This window comes from Papio anubis, chromosome 6 (genome assembly GCF_008728515.1).
Source record: "Papio anubis isolate 15944 chromosome 6, Panubis1.0, whole genome shotgun sequence".
Classification (NCBI taxonomy): Eukaryota; Metazoa; Chordata; class Mammalia; order Primates; family Cercopithecidae; genus Papio; species Papio anubis.
This window is the reverse complement of record NC_044981.1, coordinates 140133703-140155965: the sequence shown is the minus strand read 5'-3', so window position 1 is coordinate 140155965 and position 22263 is coordinate 140133703. Positions and strand designations below refer to the sequence as shown.

At 34.9% G+C, this 22263-nt stretch overlaps 1 protein-coding gene across 1 annotated transcript in view; it reads left to right on the top strand.

Moving 5' to 3' along the window:
* The window catches only part of CLVS2 (clavesin 2), a 76853-nt gene extending 57956 nt beyond the window's left edge, over nucleotides 1–18897 (top strand). Inside the window, exons 5-6 of the mRNA XM_003898236.5 lie at nucleotides 1226–1446; nucleotides 9086–18897. Coding sequence (XP_003898285.1) covers nucleotides 1226–1446; nucleotides 9086–9173 — 309 coding nt within the window. The 3' untranslated portion in view covers nucleotides 9174–18897. The remainder of the gene's footprint in view (nucleotides 1–1225; nucleotides 1447–9085) is intronic.
* The last annotated feature ends 3366 nt before the right edge of the window (nucleotides 18898–22263 follow it).

Below are 22263 nucleotides of genomic sequence, written 5' to 3'. Positions count from 1 at the left end.
TGCAGTTAACCTGGTGTGCTTTGGGACAGACAGCATCTTCCACCTCCTCTGGGCCTCATGTCACGTTCTCCAGGCAGCTGTTTGCTCTGCCTATTTTGGCCAGTGACCTGCTGTTATCTGCTTTTACTTTCTGTAATTTGTTGAAAATGCTTATTAAGTGACAACTACTATCTTGTAATTTTATTTGATATTGTAGAGTAGTCTTTCTTTGTTTTCCAATATATTTACTTCAGTGGATTCTAAAGGTACGGAAAGCAAATAAGAATGTATTAGCTTATTCTTCTTGAACTGAAATATGAAATTATTTTTGTTACTTATAAAGTATATTTTAAAAATAAATATTATATAAATTTAGATGAGACAGCAGTGTTGTAGCAGAGAAGGCCAATCTGCAGTTTTGAAACTGAAATGAAAGAAGAGGAAAGGTAGCAGTTTATGGAAAAACAAATCTTGAGTATGTGGCTTGAATATTGCTCATTTTTTTAAAAAGCATTATCTAGACAAAATAATTAAGGTATGCATACAGCTTTACATTTTTAATTCATTGTTTCTTTTTCGATTTGTACAGTCAGTATGGAAATCTTTAGTAGAGAAGATACTGGCAACATTACAGAACATAATGTCCTTTGGGACATGAACTTCACTCAGCCTTTCATTATGATGATACTCATCTACTTTGGTTATTTACATCATCCACTTTGCATTATAAAACAGTAATTTAGTGGTTACAATATTCTTATTTTTATTGATGATAAAGAGAAAGCCATGCAAGTGACAGCTTTTGGGTGTAATAACTCGCATAGGCTCTGTAATTGATGAGTCCCTTATGAGAAGGGTCTGTTTTCACTGCACTCATTATACACATCATCAAGTTTGCACAACTAACACCAGGATGATGTACAGATCAGCATGTACATATCATTCTGCTCATGTCCCTGCCTATGAAGCAGGAAACCAAATTTGTGGTTGCAGCTCTTTTACCCAATAACTCTCTGACCTTCCAGAAATTACTAGAAGTGTCTGAGCCTCAGAATTTTGGTATAAAATATTAGGATAACAGTACCAGTTCTACCTGTTTTACAGAGTAGATGACTGGCTAACGTATTTTAACAGATATGGAAAACTCATATTTGCTATTGCTATCCTCACTTCCTCCCTGTAGAATTTAGATGGTATTTAGTTTCCTCTGTGTCTTTCCCTTCCTCCCATCTTCTTGCATTTATAGATATTTTTGCATGGTAACAACCTGAACAGTCTACACCAACTAATTCATCCCGAGATCCTGCCCTCCGAGTTTGGAGGAATGCTGCCTCCTTATGACATGGGGACATGGGCAAGAACACTGCTAGACCATGAATATGACGATGACAGCGAGTACAATGTAGACTCCTACAGCATGCCTGTGAAGGAAGTAGAGAAGGAACTCTCCCCCAAGTCCATGAAGAGGTATGCTGGAGGTAGACTGGGGAGTGGGCTGGGCCAGGGCGGGGAGAGGCATCCCGAGTCAAACCCAAAGCTTTCTATTTTTCTGTATATATTTTTCTGGTGGGATTTTAAAACTCTTTATGCCCTATGATTGGATATCTAAGAGTTTTGAGTCAAAGATAAAGTCATTTTCTTATAGTGAGAACATTTAAAATTGATTCTCTTAGCATTTTTCAAATATACAATACATTATTATCATATATTTGAAAACTATCGTAACCCTTCTGTAGATCTCCCAAACTTATTCTTCCTGTCTAATTGAAACTTTGTACTTTTTGACGAATATCTCCCCATCCACCCCTCAAACCGCCCTGCATCATCCCAGTGCTTGGTAACCACCATTCTACTCTCCATTTCTATGAGTTCTACTTTTTCAGGTTCCACATAAAAATGAAATCATGCAGTATTTTTTCATTATATTGTATTCCATAAATATATGCAATTATTTGTCAATTAAGAAAAAGATAAAGTAATTTGAGGTAACCTCAACTTAGTGTTGTTCTAAATTCATAAACAGTCTAGCAGGGCCTTTAGAAGTCACCAAATCTGGTGGTTTTCAAATTGTATCCTGAGAAACCAAGGGTTTTGATGGGGTGCCTCAGGCCAAGTAGGTGGAGTAGAGAGAGTGCCCATTTCCACTGCAGTGGGAGCAACTCGCCTATAAGCAATTTATTTGATTTCTGTGTAAGATTTCTTTTGAAGAAAGCAACTACACACATCAGTTCAAACACTGTGTTCAAAGTTTGTGGTCCTTTTTCAATATCTCTGCCAAGTCTTTGTCTAAAGGTCTAAACATTACTAATACAAAACATTGTATTTCACTTCAGTTTTAATCTCTATAGAGTTCATTGTTGAGTCAGAGTCCAAATACCTGCTTTGACTCTCACAGCACTTTTATGCCTTTCTTCTTTCAGTCAATAGTCTGGGGAGTTGTCAGACATGCACAAATGCATACCTGGCTCTGAGTTTGCATTCTGTCACAAACAAGTAGATGTGTAATTCTCAGACTTCCCAGGAAACAACAGCTCTGGGTCCATTTGGATAACAGTAACAAATATGACTTCTCCGGTTCATTTCACATTCACAGAAATATGGACACCATAGCCCCTGCAAGTGTCCCCTCACCTAGCTCAGGGAGGATACAAGGACATTGAATGGGTCATGCCAATGTCTGGCATCCTTCTCTGATGAAAGCGTTAAGGCCCTTTGCCCATAGCTCTGACTCATGGAGTAATGTGCCTGTTCTTTAAGGATGGTCTTTTTTTTTTTTTTTTTTTTTTTTTTTTTGAGATGAGTCTAGCTCTGTCGCCCAGGCTAGAGTGCAATGGCACAATCATGACTCACTGCAACCTCCACCTCCCTGGTTCAAGGGATTCTCCTGCCTCAGCCTCCCGAGTAGCTGGGATTACAGGCTCCCACCACTGCACCTGGCTAATTTTTGTACTTTTAGTAGAGATGGGGTTTCACCATCTTGTCCAGGCTGGTCTCAAACTCCTGACCTTGTGATCCACCTGCCTCGGCCTCCCAAAATGCTGGGATTACAGGCATGAGCCACTGCGCCTGGCCAGAATGGTCTCTTTTATGCTGCTGCCTCTGTTGTGGTTGTTCTTAGTATATGTGTGCATTGATTTCCTCTCTCCAGGCTGCTGTACAACTCCTTGGAGAATGGAAAGGTCAGAAACTTTCCCTGCTCTAATTTTCCACTAGCTAGCAAGCTTATATTTAAACCAACTTTAGGCTTCTTAACTCCCTTCTTTTAGAACAGAACTTCTTGAGATCTATGCTTTCCTAAGGGGTTCATGGATGGGCTCTCGAAGGATTCTGTTAAGTGCTAAAAGTTGTATGCAAAATTTTGTGTGCATAAGTATGAATGTACTCTATGTATATGTCATGCATTTATTTTCTGCGGAAAAGTCATATATTTCATCAAATTATTTAAAAGTTTTCTAAAACAAAAGTGGTTAAAAGAAACTTCCCCTAAAATAGTGCTCTTCTAATAAAATAATCCTAATGGTAACAGTTGTTATAATCTATCATTTACTAGGTACTTATCATGAATTAGGTGTCTTTTTTTTTTTTTTTTTACATTAATTTATTAAATCCTCACAGCATTGTTAAACAGATACTGCCTCCTCAACGTTAGGTAGTCTATATGTAGCGGAGCAGGGCTCCATTGCATGAGATGTGGCGTCCTTCGCATCACTGACATAAAGCCTGCCTACCTTTCGTGCAACAGAGGCCCTTTCTCAGGAACTGAACTACATAAGGCTTTGGAGGCAGCTGTCATTGGTGTCCACTAGTGTTCTTCTTTGTCAGCTAATGAGGCCCTTTTTCTTCAGTCATTCTGCCTGAGGCATGATTCCTCGTGTGGCCCATCACGTGAGCACATTTTTCTCTCTATCTTCTACACATCACCTGCACTCTGCTCAGCTGCACCCTTCCCCTAAAAATATTTTAAGCGTTCTTGGTGATTCCAGCCTTACCTGCTCCCCTACTCCCAATTTATTATTCACATGGCAATCCAAAAATCTTTTTAAAATATAAATCAGACCATATCACATCTTGGCTTTATTTTTATTTTTATTTTTTTGAGGCAGGTTCTCTTTGTGTTACCCAGGCTGGAGTGCAGTGGCGTGATCATGACTCACTGTAGCCTCGACCTCCCTGGGCTCAAGCAATGCTACCACCTCAACTCCCCAAATAGCTGGGACTACAAGTGCCTGTCAACATGCCCAGTTAATTTTTAATTTTTTTTTTTTTGTAGAGACCGGGTCTCACTATGTTGCCCAGACTGGTCTTAAACTCCTGGCCTCAAATGATCCACCTGCCTCAGCCTCTCAAAGTGCTGGGATTACAGGTGTGAGCCACCGTGCAGGCCTTGGCTTTATGATTTTAATGACTGTTATTTATACAATGAATAGAATCACCTCCTTATCATGGCTTACAAGATGCTACCTGATCTGACACTGCCTCCCTCTCTGCTCCAGGTGTATCCCATATTCTTCCTCTCCCCCTGCTTTTCAGACACAATAGTCTTCTCTTTTTAACCTTGTCACCACCACCTGGAATGCTCTTTTCCTTCATCTTCAAATGGCTGGTCCCAATCAAAGGTCAGCTCCTCAAAAGGGTCTTTTGATCTTCATCACCTACCCGGTCTTAGTCAGTTCTGCTTCCTCCTCATTCCGGTCACTCCGTGTCCATCACCCTTCTTTATTTTATTCTCTTCATAACACTTTTAGCCTGTGAAATTGCTGATTTTGTTCAATTTTATATCCACTCCACACCCCAAAGTAAGCTTCAAGGAGACGATATTGCCTGTGTTTACCCTATTCTCTGAATCCCCAGTGCCCGCAGAAGGTCCTGGAGCAACAGAGGGTGCTCAGGAAATACAAGTTGAATACATGGAGGAGTGCTCTGCTGCCCATCAGTGGCCCCCTTTAAGTGCAGTATTCATAACTGAATAGGGAACATCTGACCTGGTATTGGTACTTGCATTTAAGTTGCAGAGTTCTGACTTTGCAGGATAGACTTCAGTGGCTTCTTTGAGTTGCTGTTGTTGTCACTGTTGCAATTGTTCAAGCAGCCAGAGCTGACTCATATGGGAGTTCCGAAAACTGGAAAATCTCTTTACTTACCAATCCATATCCTCCTATTGTTTAGCTTTGCCCTCCAATCACATGATTTTAATTGATTAAGGCCCATCTTGTTAGATTTATCCCAGTCTATCCACCTTTTGTATCATGATTCCTTTCTCTAATTAGGCTATTTTCTCCCCTGAACACTTTGCTTATAACCCATTAATGGCCCCAATCTTGAGTTTCTTGCTGGTGTCATGGGCTGATTAGAGTTTTAGGCATTGTTTGGCGTATGTTTGGTATCATATGAAACATTTATGATTCTATTGGACAATTCCTGAAGAATGAAATTAAGAAAGGTTTTGCACTTGATTCTCATGTTCTCTGTCAGGAAATGGCAGTTCAGCATCAAGGATAAGAGAAGATTGCTCCTATATTCCACATTGATTCCCCTTGTCCCTTTTCTTTTGGTAGTTGTATTATATCTTTAAATTAAGAGAGAGAAAATAATTCCATCACTAAAGAGTTGTGGATAATTCTTCTTTTGGGTAAATGTAGCTAGACATGTAAAAAGATTACTTTGTCTTTTGGTATAAATTTATGGAGGAACAGCATCGTCATCCTGTGTAAAGATACAAAGTTCACTAGAGTAAGTATTTTAGAACTGGAGAGTGTCTTTTACCTTATGTTGCCAATGCCTATGATAGTGCCTGGCACATAGCAGTAGTGAGCAACAGTACTTATTTTCATGATACGCACTTCTGATTATTGAATATTGAATATATTATTATTGAATAAGGTTAAACATTTATTGTTGCTCTATGCAAAACCCCGTTCCAATACTCTGTGTATGTTGACTCATTTGCTTCTTGAAGCAACTAATCAAGTAGTAGTATCCCCATTTTATTGATAGAGAGACTGAGAAACAGGAAAGGTAAGTGACTTCCACATGTTGCATAACTACAAAGTAGCAATGCTAATATCTGTACATAGGCAATAGTATTCCATGAACCATTTCCTTAACCATATGCCAGAATTTGTGCGGGGTTTATGGATGCATTGTTGCATCTGATCCTCATCATAACTGTATGATGTGGGTATTATTTTCCCCATTTTACAAAAATAGAGAACAAAATCTTAGGAAGCTTAGTCTTCCCATGATCACACAGCTAGTAAACTGCTGTTATTAGCAACTGGAGTTATGATCCGCTTCTGTTCAAAATCTAGTTTCTTAAACACTATGTATTGTAGATGCATGAGAAATGAGTATTGGATACCTAAATCTAAATTACTGGTTTTCAAGAAAGAAAGAAAATATATTCATTGTGAAAACAATAGAAGCTGCATTGAAACTCCTGAGATGGGCTGGGCACAGTGGCCGATGCCTGTAATTCCAGCACTTTGAGAGGTCAAGGTGGGTGGATCACTTGAGGTCAGGAGACATGAGACCAGCCTGGTCAACATGGTGAAACCTCATCTCTACTAAAAGTACAAAAATTAGCCACGCGTGGCGATGCATGCTTGTAATCTCGGCTACGTGGGGGAAGTGAGAGGATCAGTTGAACCCAGGAGGCTGAGGTTGCAGTGACCTGAGATGGCGCCACTGTTCTCCAGCCTGGGTGACACAGTGAGACTTTGCCTCAAACAAAACCAAAACAAACAAAGAAAAAAAAAAAAAAAAAAACAGAAACCTCAGATGTATGAGTTAATGAGAGACAGCTCCCTCTACTGTGGCTGGAATAAATCAATTCATTAACACTTTTGATCCTGCACAAATAATCCTATTCTGTCATAAGAGAGAGTAAAAAAATTTGGACTAAAATAGCCATACACTTGGGACAACTAAATACCAAAAAGAAAAAACAATTAATCTCAAATTGTTTCTGACTCACTTTTGTTCTGTGATTGAGGCATTGTTTCACATATAGAACCAGAATTCATCGTCCAACAATCCTCATATCTGTAGTGCATGATAAAAGCAAACTAGAAACCTAATCCCAGGTTGAATAATACACTGTAATTTAAAATATTTTGTTAAAAATGTCATATTCTCTCATATTTTTTCAAAAACAATCATGAAACACACATACTTAGAATGCGTATATGTGTGCATATCTGTATAATGTGCAATAGAATATTATGGCAAATTAACTATTGTGCCTTGTGCTGTCTGAAGAGCTTTGGTATGTACTTATGGAATATTATTAGGATATACCTCAATATTTATATAATAGATTTAATTTTATGAAAATTTTAACATTTATTTTCTGTAAAGAAAATAGAATTGCTTTCTCTATTATCCTCATTACTCTTCATTTTGAGTGCTTAATACTGAAGTTCTTTTAATATGGAAATTATTTACTGGCTAGAAGTCAAGACATGAAGACCTTACTCTTTTCCAAGCCCTATGATGGATGTTGTGTTCACAATAAGGAAAGAAAGTGATAAAGTCCCTGCTTGTGGAACTTGCAGTCTAGTGCATATCAGTTGTCAAGTTAATACTTTAGCACAGGACATTAAATGAGCCTCTTTCCCTTTTGACATGAATTCTTCTGAGAGCCAAATTGCTTGGTTGGGTCTCACCTAAAAACAAAGTTAAAAGTCTAATTACTTTGTCTTTTGTGGAATTGTCTCCTTTGTTAAAAAGTGTTTTATTCATGCACTTTAAATAAAGATGATTATGTATTATTGCATTTAAAAGTGACGCAAACTCTCTATTTTCTCTATTCTTTCTCCTTATTGTCCTTTTCCTCATCCTATTCTTATATTCGTATCTTATCCTATTCTTATATCCTCATCTATTCTCTCTTATACTCATACACACACAACTTTAGTTAGTCTTTTTTTCCATGATAGGCATCTAATGCCTATTTAATATTGAGATAAAATAGGGTAAATGACACTTAGGAAACAAAATCTCTCAATTTTTTAATGTTTTCACCTTCATTTTCATTCCCTCTTTAGGAAATAATTTAAGTTTATTTAAATTTAATCAGTTTATCAGTTAATCCTGTAATTATTTTTTCTGTGATAATTAGTTCCGTTGCTGTTCTTTTTCATTTGCATGTGCAGTTGTGTTTTAGGTTATAGTCTTTTCAGAAGTTAATGAGGTCTGCTAAGAGGCATATTGCCACAGCAAAAGCCAATTGGCTGGAATGCAGCAGCAGGGGAAGAATTCATTACCAAGGAGAATTCTAAAAGGGCAGCTGCTTACTAAATGCTATAGCTATTAAGGTGGCAGCTTCCTGCCACGACAGGAGCAGGTTTCATTGATTTTCCTCTTTCCCACTCTCATGTTGTTTCCTAATGATAAATTGAGATATAAGCCCCAACTGCTATCGAAGGCATGTATAAGTGAGTTTTCAAATTATGTGCTTTACTAATCATAAAGTGTTGCTGCCTAAACAAGAGGGGGTTTTACTTTTTAAAAATTCCATGACATTTTCAAGATAAGGTTGATTTTATTTGGATATTCTACTAGGAAATTTAACAAAAACATAAAAATTTTGATCTTTTTCTTGATACAATCATTAGTTTAAAAATGACAGTCAAAAAAAGGTGCATTCTTGTTGCATTTTTTTCATAGTTTTTTTTAAAGACTGGAATTAAGCCTCCCGTTATTTCTATTTAGTTTATCATAATAATCATTTCACTGTAATTTTTTTCCATTTGGAGATGTTTTAGTGGAAAACATCTATCCTACACTAGAAATTTTTGGTATCTCAAAGAAAAGAATCTTGCTCAACTGTGAAGAGCTCTTAAGTCACGTATAGTCTATTTAGAATCATTGACGGCTTCACTATTCTATTTAGAGGCCAGAAGGGATTGTTTCCTCACTCCAGTGAAAAACATCGCCAGCAGTGGTTTTTCTCTAAATGTGCAACATCCACAGTTCGTAAATTTCTTGATATAGAGGAAGGGAATTCACATTCTTGGGAGAAGTAATGACGAAAAGACAGAGGAGAGAATGTCATCTGTGCAATTAGCTGATAATAACTCACTGACGCTGGCTTTATCCTTTCCAGATCTCAATCAGTGGTGGATCCTACGGTACTAAAACGCATGGATAAAAATGAGGAAGAAAACATGCAACCATTGCTTTCTCTGGACTAATAACTTCTCTACATCCCCTTCATGGATTAGAAATGGGAAGTATTGGTTTTCAGCAACAGGGACAGCACTGTGGAGGAATTACCAGCTGGAAACCGACTTATTCATGTTAATGTAGCATAATATATAATAAGGCATCAGGCTTTCCTTGGCCTGAACCATGGGGGCCCTAGGCTGGATTTTTAAAATGTCAATAATTTATTCTGTAAGTGCCAAGTTATTTGTAAATATAATGTAATCTTCATGTCAAGTTTGTAAATTTCAGTAGTAACTCAGTTTGGAAAAATGTTGGCTCAAAAGTCCATGCCAGTGATATGAACTATAACAAAAAGTAGAAAAGACACAATCGAAGCTAGTTAAATGTAGCCCTCTTTCCTATGAAGCCATATTTCAGCTGTCATAGTTGTTCTTTCATTGTTTTTCTCTGAAACTCTGTCAGTATTCAAACATACTCTTAAAGGGCACACACAACTAAATGATTCCAGGAAATTTTATGATTAATGTATTTCCTGTCTAGTGATTTTCATTTCAGAGAAATGTGTCTTAGTAACTATCATTGGCCTTGCATTTTGGAGACAAGGAATGGCAGATGAGCTGGTAAACTAAACACTTGAACTCTTCTATGTTGTTTAATTCTTGGAATCTCATGAAAAGATGTGTTTCCTCAATTAAGATGTAGAATTGTAAAAGAGAGTGGCTTCTTTTTAAATTACTGTCTTCAGAATGTGTCCTTTATTCAAGACCCCATTATATTTCTCTCTAATGTACTCAAAGTACATTTCCTCCCCAAAACTGTTTGACCAAGAGAATGAGAATTCATATGTGAATAGTGTTTTGACAGCTAATTTTGAACATAAAATTTTCCACTTACAGATGAGGGGCTAATTTCTAATTGTTGTGCACTGGTTAAAAAGTATATATATTCACACATATATATTTTTACTGAGATCTAACAAATACTTGATATGACAGGCTTATAAAATAAATCATAGATATTCAATGATCTTATAGATAATTACATGAGATAACTCTGGAAAACTACTTCCACTGAAGTTAATGAATATGAGAAATAGTGAAACTGACTTTCAGTGTACCTATTTAAGGGAGTTCCAATTTAATTTATAATGCAATTTTAAATATGTGCCATCTTATTTGAACTATATTTTTCCTTCAAAGAAGCAACAGGTCTCAACATAATGTAGGTGGCATCACGTGACAGAGAGCCAATTTTATTTTTCAAATTTAAGTTAATTATCTTCGTGATCCTATTTATCCACAATTTCTTTCAGAAAAGGCTGAAGAAACACATTATATTCAGGAGATATAATGAAATCATTGGAAGGCATCTAAGACAGCATGTAATCATTTATACATTGATTTAGAAATTTGTATATTTAACATTTTATTTCATAAAATGTGTACAATTGCAGCAAATTTTAAATTTTTTTATTTTAAATTTCAATGTGAAAAAAAGATTTTTATCACCCATAATAAATTTTGAGATTTAGAGTTTATCATTAAAATATTCTTTTGGAAGAAAAATATCTCAGAAACTCTTGGAAATCATCAAAAATAAAGGCATGTGGCAGTCTTAACATTTTTTAGCCAAAAGCTTCAAAAATTTATTACAATTCTGCAACCAAAAATTGTAAAAGCAAGCTGAGTACACCAATGTACAGTGTATCAATGGACTGCCTCATGTGTGTAAAAATACATTAAGTAACACAAATGAAAGATACCTTAATAATGCCAACCTCCAGTCAAGTGCAGAAGAATAATGACTGTCAGGCACTCTGCTCTCCTTGTGACTTTTACAGAGATTGGAATGCACTGGGAACAACATGTCTCAGGAGTTTCTACCTTTATAAGAATTCTAAGCATTGATATTCTTACATTCTTGCCTACCTGCCATACATTTTGTAGCCATGGGCTTTATAGACTATATAAACCTTAGGCAGGATAATCCATTGGAATAAAATAGAAACATTGTAAGTGCAGAGGGCAGTCAACTTTTCATTCTCATGAGTTTCTCTTGATGTGTACCATTTATTTCCAGTTTTCAAAATTCTCCCAGTTTCAGATGTCAGCCAGCATTGGCAGCTTCTTTCCCCTATCATAAAGTTAGTGTCATATATAAAAATAACTAAAAAGGCGTATTTTATGTGTATGCCTATCTAATTATAAGTATCATTCACACTGTCTCCCAGACCCGCATTTGGAAAGTTTGCATTGCATTACTGCTCATCTTTAGATGAGCAATTGAGAGTTGGCTAGATTGTGTAAAATATTTTAAAGCGAATGAACAAATTACAATGATGATGCCTTTTGAAATCACCATATCTAGTTCATTCTGTGAATAAACTAATTTTCTAGTAATGTTTGTGAACCTTAGTCAAGGGATATTCATTCAGCTTTATAAATTTACCCCTCAGCACCAGCTAGTTAGCACTGTTAGGAATTTTTCCCTTCATGATATTCTGTGTCACATACCTATGTCTATGTATAACCTATACACTATACTTGTATGCCTATAAGCACTCCTATATTCTTGTATTTTAATTGCAATAGTATACCTCCTCATACCTCTTCTCTCTCTCTCTCACAAACACACACACACACACTCTTACACACACACTAACACACTAGACTGTTTGTCCTAATGAATTTTTCTCCGTACTTTGAGAGCTATTTTAGTTGTCTTGTCACTTGAAATTTGTGGGCTTCAAAGAATTACCACATTTGACTTGGAATGGCGCAGTAGTCCATTTACTTCTTTCACCCTACCTGTTCCATCTTCTATTTTTGGTATCTTTTCTTTCTTCCAGTTATTTCAGGGGCAGGTGATTCCAAAGCTGATTTAAAAATAACTTCTCTTATCATGTTGTCAGTGATATTTGCCCGCATTTTTGACTACTATTTAAGGAGGAAGAGATTATCATGAAAATATACTCTAACAAATATGAAAAAGTGCCTCTTTGAAAATGGAATAAAACAGTGATACAGGCATATGGATTTTATTTGTACTCTCTTCCAAAGAGTAAATACATAAATCTATATTATATAGGTGAAATATAGATATCATTTGAAGAAGGACATTTAATGCCTTTATTTGAGCATACTCATACAGTATTAAGTCTCTGTTGTGTAAGTTAAATACAGTAACTTTAATACATGTTAATGATAAACGTGACACTATGCTGGAATGATATATAAGTATTAAACAGAATTTTGCAAGGAAGTTTTCAAAGTGAGCATGCATGAATTCTTTTATTTCAGTAATGGTTTGCATAAGTGTAGACAGGGATATTTCCTAAGTTTTTGCATACAGAATACTTACTTTATAGTACCAAAAATTCATACATTCATAAGCAGGAAAGCCAAAAATTCATACATTCATACTTAGCTTCCTTTAACACTGTCAACCAGGCTATATTGTTAAACATGTGAAGCTTCTGTAATATTTCTGAGGGAACAGAAGTCCCTGTATTGCATCAAGAAATTGGAGAGTTGTTTTAGACATTGGGGAAGATGTTTATGACTCTTCACAAAAAGACACCTTCACAGCCATGGAGCATGTCTTTAGGGACAGGGTTCATTTACTTCTACAATGTAAAGGTTTATGGACATGTCTGTGGTCCTTAAAGAAGTTACATTAAGAAAGTTCGCTAAGAGGCTTTACACTCTTCTGCTGTTTTATTTAAAGATCTGCCTGGTGTGGTTGGTGAATAATATCTCAGCTTCTTTTTTTGTGTATATTTATTAATGATTACGTGAAAAGTTGCCATCAGCCATGAGGACACTTCAAACAATTTTTAACACACAAAATAAAATGAGCAGAGCTCTAGCATGATATTTGAACTTTCAGATATGGTATATGTACATTTTTCCAACAATAAGCTCATACGCATATATTCCATTTTAGATCTGCTATATAAATACATAGCTTGAAACATAGTAATGCTTTTGAACTTTCTGAGGTCACTGATCATACAAGAAGAGGCAGATTATAAACCAATGTATTGGAACAAAAGAAGATTGGTTGAATATGCAAGGTGTGTAATTATCTTCAGTAATGAAAAGGATTTGTTTTCTTGCTTTTGGTCTTTGGTTTTAATTGAAAAAATAGCTTCCCATATGCTACTGGAACTATTTGACATTATTTACTACATGTAAAGGGGCAAATAAGTAAAAATACAAAAGAAGCTTGGCTTTGTAACATTATTATATTATGATCTCAATGGCTTAGAGAATATATTCTTTTTTAAGAATTAAAGTTTTTATTTTATAAATATTTGGAGGTTAACATCAGACATGAAAATAGTGCTGTGGATTCTATTATGTACTAAATATGGGAATGAATACCCAGGTACTATAGGAAAAAAAATGCAAAATAACAACGTTGTGGATTGAAACACTCAAATTAGCCTTTTTCAAGGAAGGAGGTGTACAAATGATGCTATTGAAGTAAAAAAAAATTAGAAATCACTGAATTATAGGACTTAAATATAATCAAGGCACTCATGTTAAATAGTGGAAATTGTTAAAATTTAGAAGATGTTTTGTCTGTATTTGACTTTAAGTCTCAATGCAAATATTTCTGTCCTTGATATCGGTGCATTTATTCTGTAAGACTTATTTCACCTCGTGAACGAGAGGGACTTAGGTAAAAATCAAAATAAATTTTAACCGCAGTTTTCAGAGTCAACCAATCCTCAACTACTTAAAAAAATCACACTGAATTTTAATTCATTTACATTGAACAGAGATACAAAGCATTATCTTGTTTCTAATCCAATTTTTCAATTTTTTAAGATTTTATATTTGCTTAAACAATAAATAAAACTCAGAAAACCAAATAGTTTTGTTTTCAAAGCTATCCAGGAAAAATAAAAGATGTCTAACAGGAAACCATACAAGTCCTTGAAGAATACTGAGTATATTATTTGCTATTTTACTCCAATGTTATTAATTTTTACTACTATATACTATTTATTTAGTACTACACACTATTTACTACTTGGACTTTTGAAGGAGTTATAAATTCCAGTACAGTATAATATAATTTTTGGATAAGTATACATTTCTGTTTGAAAGAAATGTATACTTTTATTTTGTATATTTTATATTTTACATGTATACATTTATTTTGCACATGGTTAATGTTAAATTTGTGAGTTCTGGATCTGCTACATCTATAAAGTGAATATTTCTTTAAAAAATCATCTAAAAATTAACGATATTTTTATTTTGAGAGAAATTGTGCTTAGCTATTTAAGTTAGGATTCCTCAAATTTGTGATATTTGCATGTGTGGAGATCAAAAAGGAAAATATATAGTAATTTGTTTCATCAAAATGACATATTCAATATGCTATAACTTCTAGTCAAACTTTCAAATGAAAGTTTGAAAGGAGTAAACTAATGTTTTAATTACATATAGCAAAGGAATGATCAGTAAATAAAACTACTAGGGTTTTCACATTTGCACAGAAAATGGCTGGATTAGGCAAGATATTAAATTTAGAAATTTGAATTACAGAAAAGCATCGGTTTAAATAAATCCTCAAAAAAGTAATCCCAGGTCAAAATATGACGTGAAATTAAAAAAAAAAAAAATCAGCCTGATTTGAGAAATAATGCTTACTCAATAAATATACATTTGTGTCTTCTGTGAGTTTCCCTCATTTACCCTATTTGTGGATGAAATGTCATCTAATAAAGTATAAGAGACTCAATTACATTTACCTAGAACCGTCTACAAGTAGACTTCGTGAATTTCTTTGGCTCAAACTCAGAGGATTTCCTTTACACAGAATTCTTGAGATTACCAAGAATCATGATTGCTGCTCCCTCCTAAAGGCAGGCCAGGAGAAGCCACATTTCCAGCAGTAATACCCTCAGTGGGAATGAACCGGGGCAACCAGAAAACACAGAGAAAGCCAGAGATATTGTCTCAACTCTCGTTACCAAAAAGTGTGTACCTTCTTCAGGAGGATCGAGTAGAAAATATTTTTAATTATAAGCAGAAAGCTATTTCAAAAAGTCAAGGGTTTCTAATATCAACAGTTAAATACTTGACAAGTGAAAAGAGACCTTGGGGAAGTGATGATCAAATCTCTGGTGTGAAGCAAGTTTCCACATAGAAACATCATCAAGAACACGCACCTCTGAGCATCACTTCTTTCTCTAAAAATAAAAATAAATATGCTGTTTTCCTCCCTTTTTTTCTAATTGGTATCATAAAAGTATAAGACAGAAGCCACAAATGCTTAGTTGCCATTAAGAAAAAAATCCTATATTATACATATATGAACATAATTCACTTAGTTGCATATGATTGAAATATTTGCATGATGGTTTATAAATTATTACCTAAAAGTTTTATGAAATATAATCATAAAGTTTTAGTGCTAGAAAATTGTTGTGTTTTTTGTGTCTTGTATTCATAGGGAAGACTGGTAATATCCCTTACTCCTCATTCATATAGCTAACAATTTTAATTGGATGGCTAATGGACATGGGAAATTTAACATTTACAAAACCAAACTACTTATACTCTGACCCTGCTTCCCCTTTAGCCTTCTCACCTCACTATGTGTCGACCCCAATTTCCAGTTTCTAGGAATAAAAATTTTGGAGTCATCCTCTCTTTTCTTCCTCTTTTTGTCTCAAAACTACATCCAATCAGCTAGCTCATGCTGTTGGGTCTTCAAAATATATCCACACTCTAACCACTTCTCCAATCTTCATCATCACTGCATTGGCCCAAGTCTTCAACATTTTTCATCTGGAATATTTTAATAATCTAAAAACTAGTCTCCTTGCTGCCAGAGTCAATTTTCAACACATTAGCAAGAGTGAGTCTCTTAAAACGTAACTCAGACCATTTTGTTCTCAAAACGCTCTGAAAGAATAAAAGTCAATGTCTTTATATCGGTGTATGAGAAGTGTTGATATGAAGGCAGTAAGCACCAGTATAGCAACATATCAGGGTTTCTGATTGGGCTGACATTTTTGCCAGTAATATGCAAAAATAGTTGTTAAATACTTTAATTACTTGCTTTTGAGGTTCTCTACCCTGTTCTTGTCTTTTCTTAGATCATCTCTTAAGAATCTCTCCTTTATCTACTGCTGCCAAACTGTCATCTTTGCTGTTCTGGGAACTTGCTAAGCATGCCTCTACCTCAGGACTTTTGCATTTCTGTTCCCTTTGCCTCTAATTTCAGATATCCGCATGGTTTATTCCCTCATCTTCTTCAGGTCTTTGCTTATATGTCATCTTCTTTGTGAGGACTCTCCCAATTTTAGATGAAACAGCCCTGTTTTCCTTTCCTGCTGTATTTTCTTTCCATAGCATTTACCACTTGATACCCCATACAGATTATTTGTTTACTTTATATTTTCCCCCAACAGCAATGTGAACTCCACAAGGACAGGAATTTTTTTTCTGTCTGTTTACTACTGCATTACTGGTGCCTTGAACAGTTCCCGGAACTTAGCGAATCCAAAAGGATTTCATGAAGATCCTAATTTGTTTCAGCAAGTTATATAACAGCCAATAGTATGACTTGAAAGACAGTTTCTTGTTTTCTTAATTTAAAAGTTTTGTTATTTATCTTCAAAGGGGAAATTTTATCGTCTCATGATGATGGAATCATGAATCAAAAATGATATCCTCTTCTCCCCAGTTGTAGTCTCTATCCCTGAGCCTAAGTTTTACGTTAGTGTTTCATTTTGTCTTTAGAAGTTACTTCATGGTCACTGGACCCTGTATCTATCCACATAGCTTACTCTTGGAGAGACTACAAGATAGCACACGGGAAAAGTCATTTTGAGATTAAAAGTATACGGAATTGTCCTTCATGGATTATCATAGTTAATTTCAATTTTAAAAAATCTGCAGGGAGTTAAAAGACCATAATTCCAGTATTGGAAGTCAGTTTAAGAGAATATGACTATGTAGTTACTTTTTATTATTATTATTATACTTTAAGTTTTAGGGTACATGTGCACAACGTGCAGGTTTGTTACATATGTATACATGTGCCATGCTGGTGTGCTGCACCCATTAACGCGTCATTTATATTAGGTATACTTTTAATGGAAAGGAGAAGAAGAGAGAAAAAAAAGAAAGACATTGTGTTCGTACCTTCTCTGTAACAATTATAAAATGAATGAGGAAGTATTTTGGTGTTTCTAAGGTCTTTCCATGATCTTGAAATCTATATATTACAGTCATTTAGTCTGTGAACTATTTTAGCAGTTGGGTTTCATGTTACATATCTTTAAAGTTTTATGTTGAAAATTTATAGCTCTGACACAAGATGATAGAAATTGCTCATGCTCACATACATTTGAACTGGCTTTTCAACTTGTTCCCTTCTCTTTATTTTAATTTCAGCTATCGTTTTTAGAGCCTTACAGTCACAATTGTTCTTAACTATCCCAAATTTTTATTTCCTACTTGAACTGACTTCTCCATAATTTTAGTAACTAAATGACCTAGATATTGGTTCTTGGTGTGATAGGTTTATGATTTGTCCCCTTGGCAATTTAACTTTTAATCCTTACCAAACCTGTTATTCCTTTTTCTCAGCTACATTGTTGTGCCTTGCCCAACACTGTAAAAATTTAAGCCTCCTGTTTTATAATCTCCTATCAGAACCTATATTAAGAAGACATTGAATTTAAAGGAACAGCCGGTTATGTTGAAGAAGAAGTATAACCTGAAAAATAAGGATAGATATTTGAAAATGTTTCAGAAGTAGTCTTTTAGTGGCTTTGTGATGGGTAGGCGTTTTATTCCTCTTTGTGCACTATGTGGGACATTGTTAATCAATATAGATTACGTTTCTTGTCAGTTACACAAGGATACGATAATCAGGGTTAACAGTTTGGAAAACATTCTCCAGAGAAGCGACTAATGACTCTTGCTCACAAACAAGGCAGAATTTTCTTATGTTTCTTAATATTTGTTCCTTGATAGTCTGTACAGTGGAAACCATTTCCCTCTATGACATCCTTTTTTGCCAACCTTTATGAATGTGTTTAGCATCACTTCAGATGTAGAGTTCAAGCTCAAGTATACACAACACATGAAAGATATTATAGTTCATGTTCTCTTACGTGGAATTTTCTTTTCATAATTTCTTATGATTGAATCCTGAGAGTATGTTCCTTGGTAAATCGTGTTAATTATGTCCACTTTATAATGCATTCAACAATTTTACAAAACAGATAATTGTTTATTATATTCTGAAAACCATGATATTAATATTTTATTTCCTTTTTTAAAGAGAAACTATTGTCTTTTTTATTTCTGAGGATGAATGAAGTACTGTTAAATAAAATGTCACTAAATGAAATTTCAGATTCAGAAATGCAGGTGTGTGTATATGCCCTTTCAGCTTTTTCTTCATTAACTAAATTTCTGTAAATTTAGAAAACATCGTATCAAATAGCTATGAAGAAATTTGTCATATAGACACATATGAATTTGGTGCTAGCATTTGGACGTATAAAATGCTTTAAAAACTGACTTAAAACATATATGGCCATATTGTAATATTTTGAAATTATTGTTGATTTGATCAAACATATTTGATACATTGGTATTATCTCCAAGTCATTAGAAAGAACTTCCTGACTTCTGGAATGATAGAATGGAGATACAAGAAAGTGTCAGTTATATATAAAGTCTTCCCTTTAAAGCAGTGGACTGGGTTGAATAATGATTTCGGTTTATTTCATTTTTTACACTAACATAACCTATGTTCTGTATATTGGAGGTATGGGAATGAACAAAACAAAGTCTTTGCCCTTCTGGAAGTCACTCTAGTGGAGACAACATATAAAAAGCCAGTAAGAGTTGCAAGTGCAATGAAGACCTACTAGTTTAATTGACCGCCAGCACACTGTTTTCTCTTCAAAAAAATAGGGAAATAATTGTACCAACAATATGAGCTAAGTTTCCTGTGTATCCTCTTGAAAACTTGGCTTCTTCCTTTTCGTGGAAAACCCGAATATAATCTCCCCTTATTCATGCTCTTTTGAGGATGGCGTTAGGTCATGTGTAGCCACAGTTGCTCTTTTATCGTTTAGTGAATATTATAAATATGTTTTAACAAGTTTCTCAAAAATAGTAAAATAGGCCAGGCATGGTGGCTCATGCCTGTAATCCCTGCACTTTGAGAAGCCGAGATGGGTGAATCACCTGAGGTCAAGAGTTCAAGACCAGCCTGGTCAACATAATGAAACTACATCTCTACTAAAAATACAAAAGGTTAGCTGGGTGTGGTGGCACATGCCTGTAATTCCAGCTACTTGGGAGACTGAGGCAGGAGAATAGCTTGAACCCACAAGGTTGAAGTTGCAGTGAGCCAAGATCACACCACTGCACTCCAGCCTGAGCAACAGAGTAAGATTCTGTCTCAAAAAAAAAAAAAAAAAAAAAGTAAAATAAACTGTAGAAACAATTAAATACTTTAAAAATAACTAGAAATATCTAAGCAAAAATATTTTTAAATCTAGAATAATGATGAGGATATTTAACAATTATATAAAATATTCAAATAACAGATACTGCCAAGTAGATAATTATCAACATCTAAGAAAATACACGAAGTATAAACTTTTCTATTTCTTCTCATCCCAATAAAAGCTACCTCTTTTCTTTCTTTCTTTCTTTCTTTCTTTCTTTCTTTCTTTCTTTCTTTCTTTCTTTCTTTCTTTCTTTCTTTCTTTCTTTCTTCTTTCTTTCTTTCTTTCTTTCTTTCTTTCTTTCTTTCTTTCTTTCTTCTTTCTTTCTTTCTTTCTTTCTTCTTTCTTTCTTTCTTTCTCTTTCTTTCTCCTTCCTTCCTTCGTTCTCTCCTTCCTTTCTTCCTTCTTTCTTCCCTGCCTCCCTCCCTCCCTCTCTTTCCCTCTTTCTCTTTCTTTCTCTTTCTTTCTTTCTTTCTTTGTTTCTTTCTTTTTTTTCTTTCTTTCTCTCTTTCTCTCTCTCTTTCTTCCTTTTTCCTTCCTTCCTTTCTCTTTCTTTCTTTCTTTCTTTCTTTCTTTCTCTCTTTTCTTCTCTTTTCTTTTCTTTTTCTTTCAAATAATAGATGCCACTGCTAGAAGATCCTGTAGAGCTTTGGAGATAATGAAAACCTGGCTGGGTGCAGTAACTGACAGCTATAATCCTAGCACTTTGGGAGGCTGATGCTGGAGGATCACTTGAGCTCAGGAGTTTGAGACTGCAATAAGCTATGATCATGCCACTGCACTCCAGCCTTGGTGACAGAGCAAGACCCTATATCTAAAAAATAATCAAAATCAAAATCTTTAATTTTATTAGTATATAAATAGAGACATACAAGGTCTGTCTTGATAAAAGTAGCATCACTAGTTAAGAGAAATACTAGTACTAAAACCAAGATTTCAACTGGTCTGGTCATGCTGCTGTTCCTTTTAATAAGTTTCCCGTGGCTCTCCTAAAACTTTTTCTATTAAATTGTATTCTACTTGGACATGACCTCATTTCCTTTTCCCTATATCATTAATTATGCTCAGAATTATTCATCGGTATTATATTAGGTAAACATCTACCAATGCAAAGGGGGACAACACTCTGGAATCTTTACATTGGAAACAGATTGTACATATCCACTATTTCCAACCTTTCAAGATTTTAGCAATCAATGGATTTAGGATGAGCTCAGTCCAGTAGGAAGATGAGATTTCAACAGGCCTGTGTCTAAATGAAATGATAGTCACTCAAGGAAGCCAAACTTTCCTGATTTTAGAAGCATGTGCTCCCTAACTTCAAGAAGGAAACTGTGTTCTCTGCGCCCTTTTCACTTTCCCTTGCAAATAGCCTTCATCTGGCTGACCAAAAGAGGAGCAGCTCAACACAGGTAGTCAACTTTGCTCTTGACTTTCTTCTCTACATTTGTCAATGATTTAGGGCAAGTAGAAGCTCAGGACATTGACTTTTTCTTTCATTACAGCTGCCAAGCAACTATGTGGTGTATCAGAAAGCTCTGATACTGCATGGGAGAGAGTCCTTCCCAAAGGTTGATTCAGGAATTTCCCCCTATTAGATTAATTTATGAAATGCTTTTCTAATAAGACTTACCATAGTAATTTTATGGATTAGAATGTTAATACATTGGATTATCTTAAGTCTTAAAAAAATGGAGAGAGGTTGTAGATCTTAATAGATTGGTTTAATCTAAACATGCAAAAATATTTAATTTGATTCACTACAAGGTAACTAAAAGGTTCTGCATCCGATATTGCTTGAGATTATTTTAGCATTGCTATTGTTGAGTTTGGAAAAAGGCAGCCTTGGAGTTACTTGGTCTCTCATTTTATCTAACTTTGAACTGCTTTTATATGGTTTTAAAAATAATGTGTGAAAACATTGCATTAGACTCACACTGAGGATATAAACATTACAGAGTCATACTCTCTTAAAATAATGCATTTTAAAAAACAGTATTTATCATACTATTCTCTTCTAAGCTGACAGTAATCTATTTTAAATAGAATTTCTTTCTGAGAAAAGAAATTATGTTTAAAAACAGCACAACTCCATGCATTATACCATAGATTATAAACTCCAAATGTACTAAAAATTTCAAATATTAAAAAAGAAAACCATAAAAGTATCAGTAGAAAGCATGAAAGAATGTCTTTATAACCTTGGGGGTAGTGACCTTTATGCCAATTATTCAAATTCCAAAAGTTAAAAAAAGAATAAATTTCATCAAGGAAAATTTAAAATTTCTGTGTGAAAAAAAGTATAAGCAAAACCAAGACAACTGACAGCCTGAGAAAATTTTTCAACTCATATAACTGACATAGAGCTAACATCTCTAAATTTAAAAGCTTCTACAAATTAATAAGAAAAGAAAAAACTTAATAGAAAAATAGCTAAAACTGCTGGGCGTCGTGGATCACGCCTGTAATCCCAGCACTTTGGGAGACGGAGGCAGGTGGATCACCTGAGGTCAGGAGTTTGAGACCAGCCTGGCCAATATATATAGTGAAACCCTGTCTTTACTAAAAAGTACAAAAATAGCAGGGTGTGGTGACACAAGACTGTAGTCCCAACT